The 14948-nt window shown below is 36.7% G+C and overlaps 3 protein-coding genes across 4 annotated transcripts; all 3 read right to left on the bottom strand.

The window, feature by feature from the left end:
* Positions 1 to 55: 55 nt before the first annotated feature.
* LOC140960668 (uncharacterized) lies at positions 56 to 4063 on the bottom strand. The gene is made up of 6 exons (XM_073418907.1): positions 3690 to 4063; positions 3328 to 3495; positions 2079 to 2307; positions 1487 to 1663; positions 664 to 932; positions 56 to 406 (listed from the first exon to the last, which is right to left on the bottom strand). Exons 1-6 carry the CDS (start codon positions 3933 to 3935, stop codon positions 236 to 238), a joined length of 1260 nt encoding a protein of 419 aa, XP_073275008.1. The 5' UTR covers positions 3936 to 4063; the 3' UTR covers positions 56 to 235.
* Positions 4064 to 6533: 2470 nt separating this feature from the next.
* LOC140960938 (protein arginine N-methyltransferase PRMT10-like) lies at positions 6534 to 10961 on the bottom strand. Of its 2 annotated transcripts, none has more exons than XM_073419262.1 (7): positions 10690 to 10961; positions 9484 to 9676; positions 9268 to 9373; positions 7807 to 7996; positions 7348 to 7533; positions 7185 to 7268; positions 6534 to 6926 (listed from the first exon to the last, which is right to left on the bottom strand). In XM_073419262.1, the coding sequence occupies exons 1-7, from the start codon at positions 10855 to 10857 to the stop codon at positions 6753 to 6755; spliced, it is 1101 nt and encodes a 366-aa protein (XP_073275363.1). In that variant the 5' UTR covers positions 10858 to 10961; the 3' UTR covers positions 6534 to 6752. The 2 variants fall into 2 exon arrangements, with proteins under 2 accessions (XP_073275363.1, XP_073275364.1); XM_073419263.1 differs by having other exon boundaries at positions 9484 to 9698; positions 10690 to 10809.
* Positions 10962 to 11492: 531 nt separating this feature from the next.
* On the bottom strand, positions 11493 to 14343 carry LOC140960937 (palmitoyl-acyl carrier protein thioesterase, chloroplastic-like). Its single transcript, XM_073419261.1, has 6 exons — positions 13824 to 14343; positions 13574 to 13707; positions 13367 to 13480; positions 12891 to 13062; positions 12715 to 12783; positions 11493 to 12038 (listed from the first exon to the last, which is right to left on the bottom strand). Exons 1-6 carry the CDS (start codon positions 14337 to 14339, stop codon positions 11796 to 11798), a joined length of 1248 nt encoding a protein of 415 aa, XP_073275362.1. The 5' UTR covers positions 14340 to 14343; the 3' UTR covers positions 11493 to 11795.
* Positions 14344 to 14948: the final 605 nt, after the last annotated feature.

The following is a 14948-nucleotide window of genomic DNA, read 5'->3' as shown; positions in this document are numbered from 1 at the left end:
CTGATTTTGATCCCCACTTGGTAAACTCAAAATATAAGTTTCGCCATTAAAAAGCATAAAGGCTCACCAAAATTCGGGGATGCTATATTAAATAGGAAACACAAAGAACGTTTTTGCCAAGGCAAAATAAAGAACCATCAGAAGGAAATAACCATTTCAAATTTCTTTAATAAAAATTAATGCAAAGATAAAGCACCGGGAAAAGAGAATAATGATGGAAAGACTAGCATGTACATTATTGCAGAATTATACCCCTACCTCTGCTTCCTCGTCCCCTTCCTCTACCTCTTCCTCTCCCTCTTCCTCGAAATTCATCTCTACCGACAGCTCTGGGGTCGTCTCTTTCGAAGTTGAACATACTCATCTTTATATTCTCTGCATCCACCATATAAGAACCACTTTGTTCCTACATAGATCGAAACAAGAATTGTGTAATAGAGCCACACCACTTTAATCACACAACTAAGAGGCTACACAAACTTAAGAACACAAAAGAAATAAACTCTAATTTGCAAAATGTACATCCTCCCAAATATGATAAATTGGAACCATTAGCACTAGTGCAATGATAATGGTACTACTATAGTAATCCTAAAAAATTAGGTAAATTGTCATCAGAAAAGAGCCATTAAAGGAGCACATCGTTGAGAAGAAAATGGTTACTTGAATATCTTCAAGATCTAATTGCTGCTGAAGCTGTCTTGCAAGATCTTCATCTTGATCGATGCCACGGCATTCATTTGTTGTCCGAAGATCATTTCCAGCTTTCTTCCTCTCCCATTCATCTAGAGTGAGGAAAGCTGATTCTTCCTCTTTTCCCTTTCCCCTATATCTCTGACTTTTGGAATTACGACTGTTATGGTTAGGCTGAGTTGATTTCTGGAGAAGTTTTTGGGCGGCTACTTGATTTTGAACAGGTACAGAAGCAGTCACTGTGACAAATTCAGATATGTTAAACATACCAAACAGCAAATATCAATGTTGAATCAAACCTTGCATCAGTGAAGAAGAACAAAAGATAAAATTGGTACATTGTGGGTGAAGTTATACAAGTAAATAAGTTGTACATGACAATTGTAGTAGCACTGATCTAGATTTAGTGACTAAAAAATCTTGGAAATTTATTCTGGAATATAAATTAAGAAGATGCATTTTCATCATTCTCTTACTTAAAAGGTACCTCTTTCTCATATTTTCATCATCAAGATTCACGCCTAAATGAGTCGAGATGACATTGTCAAATACAATGTCAAGGTTCAAACCCTGGTACCGTCAAACCCCCTCCCCATTGTTGTAAAAAAAATGTTATTACTGTTGAAGACTTGGTACGACATAAATGACCTTGATATTCTTGCCACCAAGCATGTGCTTCTGAGCGTATGCAAAATAAAAACTTTTTAAGATATATGACTTGTCGCATAAGAAAGTCCTGAAGAGTTGGTAGGCTTAAGACAATTAGTTTGTAACTCAGCTGTACTCAATGTACCTTTTGGCCGTGTTAGGGAGCATGTTGGCTTCTCCTCCTCTTTGTCAACCTTAAGAAGCAGGTTTACATCAGTTCCACGATCCACATTCAGTTCATTGCTCGTCTGAATCGAATTGGAGCGTCCATCTTTCCCAGCCAGTCTCTGGCCCTTCTCACTCGAGGATGACCCAGAAAAACCTGTGATTTAGGAGGACCTGTTATAGTTATTAAAAACGCTTTATAATTCAAGTACCGCTTTGCCCTCATGGACTCTAGTTCTGTCACCATCTGTGACCAAACAATAAATTGTAGGAATTCATGTATTCAGAAACAATGAAACAAAAATGCTTTATATGTCAAAATATTGAAAGAGAATCAATATACCATTAATCGAGGTATACCATGTCAAAAATAAGATAGCCATTGCATAGACTTTTTAAATTGAGAAAAGACAAACCAAAATACATACAATACCATATCTAGGCACATCAAATTACCATATCAAATCTTTTCGATTTGTTCTTATATCTATGCGAAAAATAGGTTTGGATGTATTTTTACTTATGGTCTGCATCATAAAGTTCATAAAATAGATAAGTAAAGCATAACATACCTGTGATTCCTTGCTTAGGGGCTTGAATTTGGAGTTTTTCAAATGGTGGAGGACAACTTGATGCATTTTCACGAGAGAGCTTTACAGTATGATGAGAGTTGACCAAATACTTGCGTTTCATTTGTGATTCTTCATGTAGTGACTGAACAACACCACCCAATATTATGATTACCTTACTGTTCAAACACACAATACCGCTACGTACATTAGCTTTGTTGAGCAGTTGGACCTGGCAACTCAAGCAAAGAAGAAAATATATTATCACAAATTTGGAGTCTTATTTCTCTGGTAACAATCATACTATCAATCGTCAAGTCGGATCTCAAGAGGTAGAGCTAAAATTAAATTCAAATAACTTTCATTATTCACTTGTTTGCGTAGATGAATTGAGATATAATTAGTAGTGTGTATTTGTACACCTCTCGTACTTCAGAAGCATAAACCACAATGCAGTTCCAGATGTCAGCTTCATAAATAGCATTAAATTTGCAATTCTAAAAGAGGGTAAGCCAGTTCTTTTAACAGCAGTTTTTAGCTCAACACAGAAGCAAAATTTGATATAAGTATCACAAAAAAAGAGTTTGAAGCAAAAACTGTAGATGGCAAAAAGCCAATGGCAACTCCAGTTCAGGTTTCTGGTATTCTTCTATGTTTCAAGCAATCTAAGAAGTAGGAAAAGCTCAATATTTCTTCAATCTACCTCAGCTTGTAGGGGAGTATAGAAAAATATTCAACATTAATATCTCTTGCAGACTAGGATTCTTAGCTTTGTACTTCCATTCACTTGTGCATTTATTTATGGGAAATTATATAATTATTCCGTTTTAAAGTCTTTGAAATAGCTAAGCCAACAGGCATTCTTTCATAACAGAAAATGTCAAAATTGCAAATAACGGCAGCATGCCTTAAGCCGTTGCCACTTGAGTCATCCATCATATTATGGTAAAGTCTTTCAAAAGAATACACACACTTATTGCAATCGTATACAATTAATAAATAAATTAAATTCATTCCAATTCCCAATCTCTTATAACTCTCTTCCTGTGCTATTTGGTTATGTGCATCAGAATACACATGTTAGACTATAAAACAGTAACATTTGAGATTTCTTGTTAACTTTCCTCGTATCTATCATTCCCGAAACCAGAAAAAGTAGGGTCTGGGGATTGATTAAATCGAAAGGTGGATAAAATATCGAACGTTTTGCAAAGAATGTGAAACTGGATCTTAGAACGTTATAAGCGAACACCTTAGTCCCAGGGATAACATCTTCACGAAGTGATGGAACATGAGATAACTCTACAGCATTTGCTTCAGAATGCCCATCCGTCAGCTTCAATAGAAGTAACCGCCGATTGCCTGAATTTCCAGACGTTTCGCCTATAGAACTCCGGGTTATATCTCTACATGAGGACACCTTCTCAGCACACAGTAGTTCAGTCAATAGACGATAAGAGTACGTATTCATAAAAATATTCCTGGATTTAATAATCCTTAATGCAAACCAAAAAACATCCCAAATTTATCCATTTTTTGTGCATTTTGGGGCTACTTACTATGAATTAGCATCAAACCACATTTATCTTTGAATCAAAATCATCTACAATGTACCTGAAGGACCATGGGTCCTCGAATATGAGAAGCTTTACATAGAGCAGATGGTTCGGGTAGAGATTTCCCGCCAATCGATCGCAAGTCCAGGTTGAGGAGTTCCGATTCTATTGAATCGACGGTGCAAAAACCGCTACCTGAGAACAACTGAGCGCTGATCAGCCCTTCGATTCGTTCGGGATCGCGAAAACACCAGCCTCTGGATGTGAGAGCTTGCAGGAGCGAAGGGTTGCTGCTGGAATCCATATCTGCTGCACTTGGTTTGATTTTTGGGATTTTGGACTCTTTTTCGTGATTTTGCTCATTCTTTAATTTTTATATATATTTTATAGTATTTCTTTCCCTATTATTTAGGCATCATCTAGCTTGTGGATTATTCTGCAATTTCTCTCGACAAATAATTTTTCTCCGCTAACGTTTGATTGGAGTGAGTCTAATGTGAGACCGTCTCACGGATCTTAATCTGTGAGATGGGTCAACCCTACCCATATTCACAATAAAAAGTAATACTCTTAACATAAAAATTAATATTTTTTCATGGATGACCCAAATAAGAGATCTGTCTCACAAAAACAACCCGTGAGACTGTCTCACACAAGTTTTTGCCCGTTTGATAGATGAATTTGTGACTTTTTGCATATTATAATTTTTACATGAGTATGTCTCTTATGAGACGGTCTCACGAATCTTTATCTGTGAGACGGATCAACCCTACCGATATTTACAATAAAAAGTAATACTCTTAGCATAAAAAATAATATTTTTTCATGGATGACCCAAATAAGATATTCGTCTCACAAAATACGACCCGTGAGACCGTCTCACACAAGTTTTTGCTTTTTTACATTTAGTGTCAAATTCAATAAATACTACAGAAAAACTAGCTCGTATTGTCGTATTTTATAGACAATAGACGGACCTATTTATGTTGTGATGCAGCTAAAATAAATTAGTCACGTAGACTTCGCACGCTAGATCCGACTGATTAGTAAACTGGTTCACTTGACCGGTAAATGAGCTCACCTGGCTGGTAAACGGATCCACGCACGCAATACACATATAATTTGCGGGGCGTCACCTGCGTCACGAACACTCGTCAAGTGGGCGTCGGGAGGGTTCCCGACGTAGACACTCCGACGCTCAAGTCAGTAACAGTTAAAAGAAAAATCAGAGAACAAGAGAAATTTTATCAAAATGAGAGCTTCCCTCGAATTGTGTGGGAGTTCCTCTATTTATAGATTCTTAGGAGCACTTAATGGGCTTGGGCTTTCGCAAGCACAATCCAAATTTTGGGCCTCGATAATGTTAAAACTAAACAAATAACTAATTGAATTAGGCTTATTAAATTGGGCTTATTATTATTATTAATCCAACAATTAATTAATCGAGTTGGATTAAATAATTATATTGAGAGTTGAATTAAATAATTATATTGAGCTTGTACCCATCATGTTGCCTTTTCTCAATTAACTTCACATCCATCGTAATTTTGTGAGATTGGTTAACATAACTTGGAATAGAGATGGATTATACAGTTATTATATAAGTTCAAAGTTGCCCCCTCTAGCTTATACGTGTGTACTTTCTTTGAAATTTATTTGTCTTGAAAATGTGAACAAATCTTATCAAATTGATTAATACTGATCGAAATATGGAATGTTTTTTAGAAGGTTTAGAGGTTGTAAAAAAACAAAATATTTTTAGTTGGACTCGTTTTTTTAAATTCAAACTTAGTTACTGAGCTTTTCAAGTCAATTCGGAGGAATAATGGGAAAGAGCACAAGATTTTTGTAAAGCCGCGATGTTTCATTCCCACCCTTTGGTTGCAGATTTTGGGATCTTCAAAGGCCAAGAAGACAGTAGAATCGTAACGAGAGTGGCTCTTAGAAAACGGGGTAACAGAGAAGTGTGATGTTTACAGCTACGGAATGGTGCTTTAGAAATCATCGGTGGGCTGAGAAATATCATTTCACTCGAACAAGCCAAAGGTGACTTGTCTAGAAAGAAGTTCCTATACTTCCCAAAGATTGTGGCTGAGAAATTGAGAGAAGGTAAACTTTTGGAGATTGTCGATGAAAGGCTGGTTGAAGATGGAGGGATAGAGACAAGTGAGTTGAAAAAAATGGTTTGCGTGGCTTTGTGGTGTATACAAGACAAGCCAAAGCCTCTGGTGAGCATGGTTAAGGTCGTCGAAATGATAGAAGGATATGTGAAAGTCGAAGATCCTCCCGAAACTAAAATGTTTCTCGCTGATCTTTTGTCCGCTGATGACGATAACAGAACACAACGATTTTCGAGTGCGCAGATTTGCTCCAATTCATGGTGAAACTTGTAATCCATTTGCTCACTCGTACGCCTTTTACGTTTTCAGCTAGATACCGATGATTTACCTTAAACACTGTACAATTGGTATTTGCATCAATAGAACGACCATTCATATATTCATCTACTGGTTACATTAGATAACATTTAGTGTACTAAGCGTGCGCAGAATACTCAAAAAACTAGAATAACAACATAGAAAATATGTAACAATAGATGCAACAGTTCAATAGAAAAGCTCTGATGAAAGCAAGTCTTCTGTTATATTTGGAGCACAACCAATGGAGTCCCCGTGTATTCTACTAAAAGTCACATGGTAAATATACATTAATCGAATGTCATATACACTCATGTAGAAAATGATATAACATCAACAGGAAAAAGAAAAGTTTCAAGTTTTCGAGCCAAATATTCTACCACACTTGTGCCCTCTACAATTAATGACCAAATAGTACAGCATGCTACACCATACAAAGTTTGACAATATTTTTACCATTTTAAAAAACAAAATGGAGACGGTGCTAATCCAAGAACATAACTAAACATTCTTTTAGAAAACTAAAAGCATTACAGTTACAGAAAAACGTATTCAGATATCACCTAGAATACAACCCAAAAAGCATAGAGAAAACTGTATTTCACAACAAACATGGCAATAAACTCACAACATTTAGCCTCTAGTGAAATGATCACATAAAAAATCAGATTATGTTGCATCTGTAAGAATGTGGAGAACCAAACTCATTCAATGAAAATTTTGTTTTGGACAAGTGGAAGCAATTTGCCCGATTGTTTCATCTCATAGGACAGGTCAATTTCCATCAATCGATGATTCTCTTTGGACCGAGACATTGAAAAATGAACTACCAAATCATCCCCTTGTTGAACACGTGGAGGAGGGTGTAGAAGGAACACCTGAAGAAATACAAAAAGTGACCGAATAATTCTTCAAGAAATGGACAGAAGTTAGGCGAGAGAGAGAGTTAAAAAGGAAACATCTGCTGAGACTTCTATTTATCAATGACTAGAACATGTTATTAAACTTTCTAGGAACCCACAATCACCTACAAGCCTATAATCCAGCTATATTTTAATATGCTTAAGCTTGCCCTCCTATTGACAACAGAACTTCACATTTGCATGAAGGAAAGAATAAGTATGGATGCTACCAACCTGCTGTCCCCAATGTGTACCAAAATCTTCGTTTGGGGCAGTTGTCAACTCAATTTCCTGTTGAGCTGGATTTGTGTTGCTACCCTAGACCGATCATTAAAGTTAAGAAAGCAAAATTTAAGAAATCTTCTGAATGTTTAACATCAGAAATGTGAAAGCTCACCCGGAAATGGACATCAAACCATCCGGCAAAACCACATAATCTCGAATTCTCTGTTGTGATGGATGACAAAAAGCTTGCATGAACAGTTCGTATATCATTTACACTGGCTTTCAGGCAATCAATCTCCTTAATAACCACAGTTGTTCCGATAATATGATTTGGATGAAGATTTTTCCAAATCGATGTCTACAGAAGCATGAATGTTTGTTTAGATGGAGGAACAGACCTTTTACGGTTATAATCACTAAAGTCACCAAAAAAAATTCGAAAAAAGGAAACAATTATAGTATCACACGAAAAATTGAAACCCTAAAGGAGGAAGCTGCAACACGAAACATTAGATCTCCAGATTGCACGCCCCCACCCCACCCCAACACTTTTCTAGATCTTATGAGCGGCAAGAAACAAATGCGGTAAAGAGAAGAATAAGCTATGTTTAGAAAGACTAGTTGCACCAACCTCCAAATAGTATTTTCTTTGTTCTTCAGTATATGGCTTTGTCAAAACACTCATATCAACACCGTAATAATTTTTAGTCTCGTTAATAAAGCAATACCAATCATCCATGGACCCTTCATAATCCTTCATTTTCTGGTCTACTAAACCAGAACTGATAGGTGCCATCCACATTCGAGCATGACTTGGATACCTGCAAAACGGAAGTGTGATAAGTCGTCGAATAACCAACAACATATCACACATCAAATCCATATTGTTCATCAAGACAGAAAGTGATGCAATCGCCATTCTTTCCCTTGGTCATGCCTAAGGAAATTTACCTCACACGCCTGCTCTATTTGGTAACAAATGAGAAGAAAAATACGATGTGTTGATAGCCAACAAGCCTATATAACAAACTTTTTAACTTTAAAAGGCCTTTGATACCATATAATGTCTCTATATCTCAACGATGTTGTTAGATTGACTACAGAATGAACCATTGTACCGACCTCACTCTTCTCGGGCATTTAGAACAGGGCCCTATATTTCCCTCAGGCATCAGATTTATTCTCTAAGCTAAGACAAAAACCAGGAGTAGTAATGGGGGTTGGTAGCAACATAACTATACAAAAATGTTGGCACCCTAGGTATATGGTCAGGACGCATTTATATTTCTGTTGTGGTAACCCCAACACAATCATCCTTGCCGTTGTAAGTGATTGCACATCAATAAATTAGATTCTCCCACCACTATTTGACTGAGACCATCCGCTATATTCTTTGTTTCATTGTTTCTCACTTCTTTATTACTTTCTTTTATCAAAATTTCCTTCTTTTAGCAGATTTAGTTATCCATAATTGTTTTTCTCCAATTTTCGCACTCAACGTGTTCCATGTCATTTAACCTTTCTCACTCACTTCAAAATTTAGCTTGGCCCAAATGTTCTCTCCATCTGCTTTCAACTTGCCAAAATCGCTCTTCTACAATTTCTCACAAAAACACGACTGGCAGCAATCCTTTCACACAAGTCCGTACAGAACACATTCTTTAGACCAGGCATTTTTGAGAGTGAACCAAAACTAATCAGTGGCTACACTTAAATGCTACTATAACCAAACAGCATGCAAACGATATACGGTCACCATCTGAACTCCATATTTTACTTTCAATAGGTATGACACAACAACACCAGACACGCAGGCTACTTGAAATATAATACCAGAATTCTGCTGAAATGTTGATGAAACTTTATTTGGAGAAGAAAATGAATAGAATGCAAGGATATATTCTGAAGGTTATGATTATCTAGTGTCATTCCAATGCTTTTGTAGGACAAACACATTTATCTATTGCATATAAGATACACAATTCAAGGCTACGGTTAAATGTCGTAAAATTTTAAACAAACTATAGAGATAGAAACATGAATGCTGACAGGTACAGTAGAAACGTAAATATAAATTAGCATAAGAACTCACATGACTCCATTTGGCTTTAGCCAGCGATCCCGAGCACAAATTACAGAGTCAAACATTGATTCCCGCAGAAGAAAGTATCCCATCCATTCTGAAATAATAACATCAACTGACCAAAGGAAATGTCAGATGCAATGTAAAATTATCAAAAAACTGAGAGAGGGATTTAGATACTGCAACAAAACAAAATGGAAAAAAAACAGAAGACTACGACCTAACCTTTTTCTGGAAGATTAACATCTTCAATTGATCCCTCAATCACTTCAACAACATTGTGAAGATTGTTTGCTTCAACTAGTTGACGTGCATGCTCTGCCATCTTGGTGGCTTCCACAGCATAAACTTTCTTTGCCCCCGCCTGTGCAGACCATATAGCTAGAATACCGCTCCCCGCACCAACATCTAGAATAGTCTACGCCATGTTCAAACCAACTCTATCAATCGTACGAGGGAAAATAACAGCCCATTCCAAATTCTTCAATAGTTTCTTTTTTTCTGATTCTAATTATTTGCTTTCATTTTGCACATCTTTCTAGCATGCAAGATGCAAAATTGCAAACCTGAATTCACTCTCTAAGAAGGTGTTTGGCTAAATTTATTTAAAATAACTTATAAGCTCTTACATCGCATAAGTTGTTATATGAGGTTATAAGTTGTGAGGTCTGATTTTAAAAATAAATTGTTAAAGTGATTGGATGAACTTATTTTAAACAACTTAAAGATGTTAATGTGTTTGCTTTTTATTGTCAAAATTATCAAAAAGAGTATGATATTATGAGNAAAATTGATGTTCTTTGGAAAAAAATATTTAAAATTTTTTTTAATGTGTGCAAGTAAAATGTTAGATTAAAAAATTGTAGTTAGTAATTTACTCAATAAAACTTTAACAAAATATAAATTCTATAAAAAGGAAGATTCGAAAAGCAAAAATAAAGTCGATATCTAAGAAGATATATAAAGATATTTAAGAGAAGTGAAATATTAAAATATGATCTTTCCGAAAAAAGTTGGGATAAGTTGTTTGTAAGCGGTCAAACAGTTTATTTTGACGGCTTATAAGTAATTTTCAGCTTTTTTTACGAAAACTTATAAGCTCTGAAACTACGTAGAAACTTTTTTTTTAGAGCTTATTACCTCTGTCAAACACCCTCTGAGTCTGGTAGACAGTTAAACCGGGAAACTATAGAAAAATACAACATGAACGGGAAACGAACAAATGTACGATCAGGAGATTTGAGAAAGGCAAAGAACACTAAACAAAGCAAAAATTAAGCCGCGACAGTCTCAAATCCAAAACATACCTCCCAAACAAGAATAAAAACTCATGCTAATAAACAGCGACAGCTCAAATATATCCTCAAACTAGCAAACCACCATGCGTCATTTATAACCAGGAAAAAAAAAGTAATACGCTACGAAAGCTACCTTCTCAAAGAAATGGTGCTTGTTCTGGAAGACGGCGTTGAAGTAAGCATCCATTCGAACTCGGTCACAGAGCATCTCCTTCTGGTGGTAGAGAAAGCCATAGGTACAAAAATAGTTTGCGAAATCAACACCCTTGTCTACGGCGGCGGTTTCGATAGTGCTACCCATCGCTCCGCGCCACTTGCCTTTCAAACGAAGGCAGTTTTTGTGGAGGTGGAATGTTAGGGCAAAGGAAAGCGTTCTGATGAGTGAGTATTTATATGCGCGTGGAAGCTCGCCAAGTTTAGATTTTTACATATCAAGATGTAGGTTCCGTACATTGTCATACGCTGACTTTGAGATACAAGGGTAATTTCGTCACTCAAATTAATGAAAAAATAAAATAAAACTAATAAGCATTCCATCGAATTTACAATCAATATCAGGAATAGGATCATGTAAATGGCTAAATACAAACAGATTTACTTTCCGTTTGCTAGCAACAATATAATTATGCAGAAAATTCTGGTTTTAATCCTTTACAAATTCATTTTTATTCTACATTAAGAAAAAATATAAATATTAGTTTTAACGTAAAGCCAACTCCAAACTCCCCGCAACTAAAATAAAGTTAAAATTCAAGAAAATCGAAGGTTGAGCAAGCCGACTCAAGACAGCCGAATGAATACTGGTGGTTCAACGGAGCAGAAAAACCAAAGTTACAGAATCATATATACACAAGCTCATAATACCCATCCAGCCAATATAAATGTCCAAACCAAGAAAAGAACTGGTGGAATATTGCGTGTACTGAGACGCATCTCTAGTTCCTCAAAATCAACTTTCGTTCGAAACAACAAAGAATCATCAATCCAACACAACCAGAAAGAACTTAAATAACACGAAGCCAAGCTAAGAGATATAGAAAGACAGATAATTACAGTGACTTGAAGTTCTTTGCATCTCTCTCCCAATGAAGGGAAAAAAACCAAACTTAGGAAACTATAATACTCAGATAGGATTCACAGGAGGATGATTAATGACCAACAAAGAACGGAGGAATTATATTTTACGAGAAAGCCAACAACAAAGACATGTCACCGAACACTCCCCCATTGGGTGCTGACTCATGCCCCGATTCTGTCAGCATGTTTAGGCCTCCACTCGGTCCTTCCCTTGATGACTTCACCACCACCCTCCCACCGCAGCAAATGCTGGCACTCAACAAAACCAGAATTTGCCAGATCACCAATGCCCTTATCCAGTACAGAACAGAGAGACTCCAGCACACTGTCCCTTGTGCATTCCCTCCGGTACTCTAGAGTTATACCAGCAAGCTCATGAGTCTCCACGACAGGTAATGGTGCGCTCTACAATGGAAAAAGACATGTAACGAATGCAATTAAGTTGAAGCAAGTCACAAAAGAACACGATGGACCATTCAAAGTTGGATGATACGCTGTGTATTTACTTGATGGCATTATGGGAGATGCGTCATTTTCACATATTCCTGGGACTCTTAATGCTTTCTTTATCTCCAATTTTAATTTAGTTTATTTACTTCTAAATTTGGGACTTCACTTTCTGAATCTCTCGGAAAACATGAAAAGTTATGGCATTATTCCACACTGATCACGTTCATGGGTATGAAGCCACAGGTTTCCGTGAGAGAAGAAAAATATATAGAAAAACCTGAGACACTGAAAAAAGCTTGGTGGGCCAAACATTTATCTTTTATAAGGTGCAGTAAGTGACAAAATGAAAAGGAGAAACAAAAAGATAGAACTCCAGAGAGATTGCACATGACGCTCACTTCATTGCAGATACATTCTTCACTAGAAAGACAATAAAGTTTGAAGATAATTCTAACATTTTCCAAATCAAAGAAAAAACTTGTCAAAATGCACTAAAATTGGAAAGGGGGAGGGAAGGGAAAAGGAACAGCCTGCAACTTGTTTGTGATAAAAGTGTACTTTCATGTATTCAAAGCAACAAAATGAGTAAAGCAAAAGTCGGAGTAACAAAGGAGGAAAAGAAAATGTTCACCTCAAGAATCCAGCCAACGTATTTGACATTATTCACATGTTGGTTCACATCTAAATCAGTCCATCTTGGCTGCACACAAGTGATAGGTTTTAACGGAAGGTAAAGAGCAGGAACCTGTGGTGATCCGTGATACTTGTACCCAAATAGTTTTTGAAAACAAAATAACCGCTGCTTACTGTTAAACCAGTACGGATATAATCTGCAGTTGTATCATCAAGTTTTGGTAGCTTCCTAGTTTCCTGGTCCACCACGGGAGGAGAATCCACAAAATAGCCACCTATTTCATCCCGAACCTCATCCGGAATTTTCGCTAATCTCCTGGTCTCTTTATTCATCATCACCCATTGACTGATGACATGCAACAAAATGACAAATATTTCAGTTAATTAAACTTGAATACCTGGTTGGACAAAAATCAACCTTTATTTACATTACTTCAGAACATGATTAAAGCTTTGAAGTATGATAGTCATTTTCCAGTCATCACCCACATACGCAAATTAAAATAGCTATTTGGTAAACTTTTTATATTTTATTCAATAGTAAAGTATACAGCATTGACAAAATACAAAGGAAAAAAAAAAACAAAAGATCAATAGAAAATCTGTCTGAATGAAGGGATAAGTTCTTAAGTAATCTAGCAAATCTCAACCTGGAAGCTCTTGTTAAGACATCTCCAGTGTTGCGATCACGTATAAGCCAGTCTCGGCGCATGCCATTCTTCCCAGAAGCAGCTACCCAAGTATCTACCTGAATAACATCACCCCTACAAGATAAACATATAACTTACTACACAATGTGTTTCGAGTCTATCCACCACGTGATAGCAAAGTCAAGGTTTTTGTCAGTAAAAACTTACCAAGTAGGATAGCGATCCACGAGAACCTGCATTTTAGCAACCACCCAAATTAAATTTCTTTTGCACATCTCAGGAGTTGAACCAAAGCCATCATTGAGCAGTCCTGCAGTCTTTACATGATTAAGAGCTGTTTCCTATAGAAAAAGTTCAGAGTTTGTCAAACAGGAGACTTTCAGTTTTCAGTGATTCCCGACTAAAAAAAATATTAACAGACACATAAATGCATCTCAATAAAGAAATCCTCTTGGACCTGCAAATGATTCATCAACGTCTCTACAGAGACAGTTCGATCAGCGCCTATTTCATATGATCTGATACTGAAGTTTTGACGAAATATCAAACCATTCTGCATGATGCTCCCTAAACCAAAGGGATCATCAATCACATCTAAACGTTTCGGTTTCCAATCAAGCATCATCCATTGCTTCTCTGCTGCCAGAAATATTGTGGTGATGGCAGCAAGGAGCATGCTCCAATCAGGTAATTGGTTGATAAAAGTCCTCGGAGGAGGGGATGAGATCACCTCGTCTTCAATCTTACGACCATCCATTACTCCAACCCTTGTCCCATTAACCCTGGGATTGGCTTGTGCGTTGGCCTTCATCTGTAAACGTCCTGAAGATGTGGATTTTGGCTTAACACCATTCCCAAATGCATCAATACTTGAAGGAATGTTTCCTTCATTCTTTCCCGTTGCTTTTCCAAAAGAATCTGAAGCCGAAGAAGCTACTGAGAAAATTGCAGACGTTGCAGCAGTCGTCACCATGGTAGCGTCAGTAGAATTTTTCAGGGTAAGCTATGACAGGATGGTAGATTCGAGAATCGACGGCAAATTGCTACCCACAAGGTTACCCCGGAAATTAGTCCAAAGATGACGTGTCAACTCTGCATACCCATTGAGATTTACAATAAGAATCTATAGGCATTACCTATAGACTGATAATAATAACTTCTTATTTATAGTAACCCAAAAGGCTTAAGCAAGAATGTACACCAAGAATTAAGGAACCGGAATAAATGTGGATATTCGCCATGCAAATCTCCGGCTGAAAACGTACAGAATAACAATAAGGGAAAGGCAATGAGAAAAGGCCAAAGAAAAAAAAAGGTAAAACATGATTTTCATCCTCACGGAGAGATAATTTCAAGCAATTCACATAAATATAGACGATGTTCATGGTCAGAAATTTGAAATTTACCAGCATGAAACTTCTTCACGAAAAGTTTTAAATGCACTATCCTTCGAAGCTCAAAGACGGACAAAAGGAAAAAAAAACACTCTTGTGCCAAAACAAAATGAGACCCATAAATTTAGAACACCAAATTCGGATTCAGTCATCAAACAACACGATAGCCAAAAAAATCCTCTAGACGC

The sequence above is a fragment of the Primulina huaijiensis genome, chromosome 16 (genome assembly GCF_012295235.1).
Source record: "Primulina huaijiensis isolate GDHJ02 chromosome 16, ASM1229523v2, whole genome shotgun sequence".
In the NCBI taxonomy this organism is placed as follows: Eukaryota; Viridiplantae; Streptophyta; class Magnoliopsida; order Lamiales; family Gesneriaceae; genus Primulina; species Primulina huaijiensis.
The sequence above is the reverse complement of the archived record's forward strand: the minus strand, read 5'-3'. Positions and strand labels throughout refer to the sequence as shown.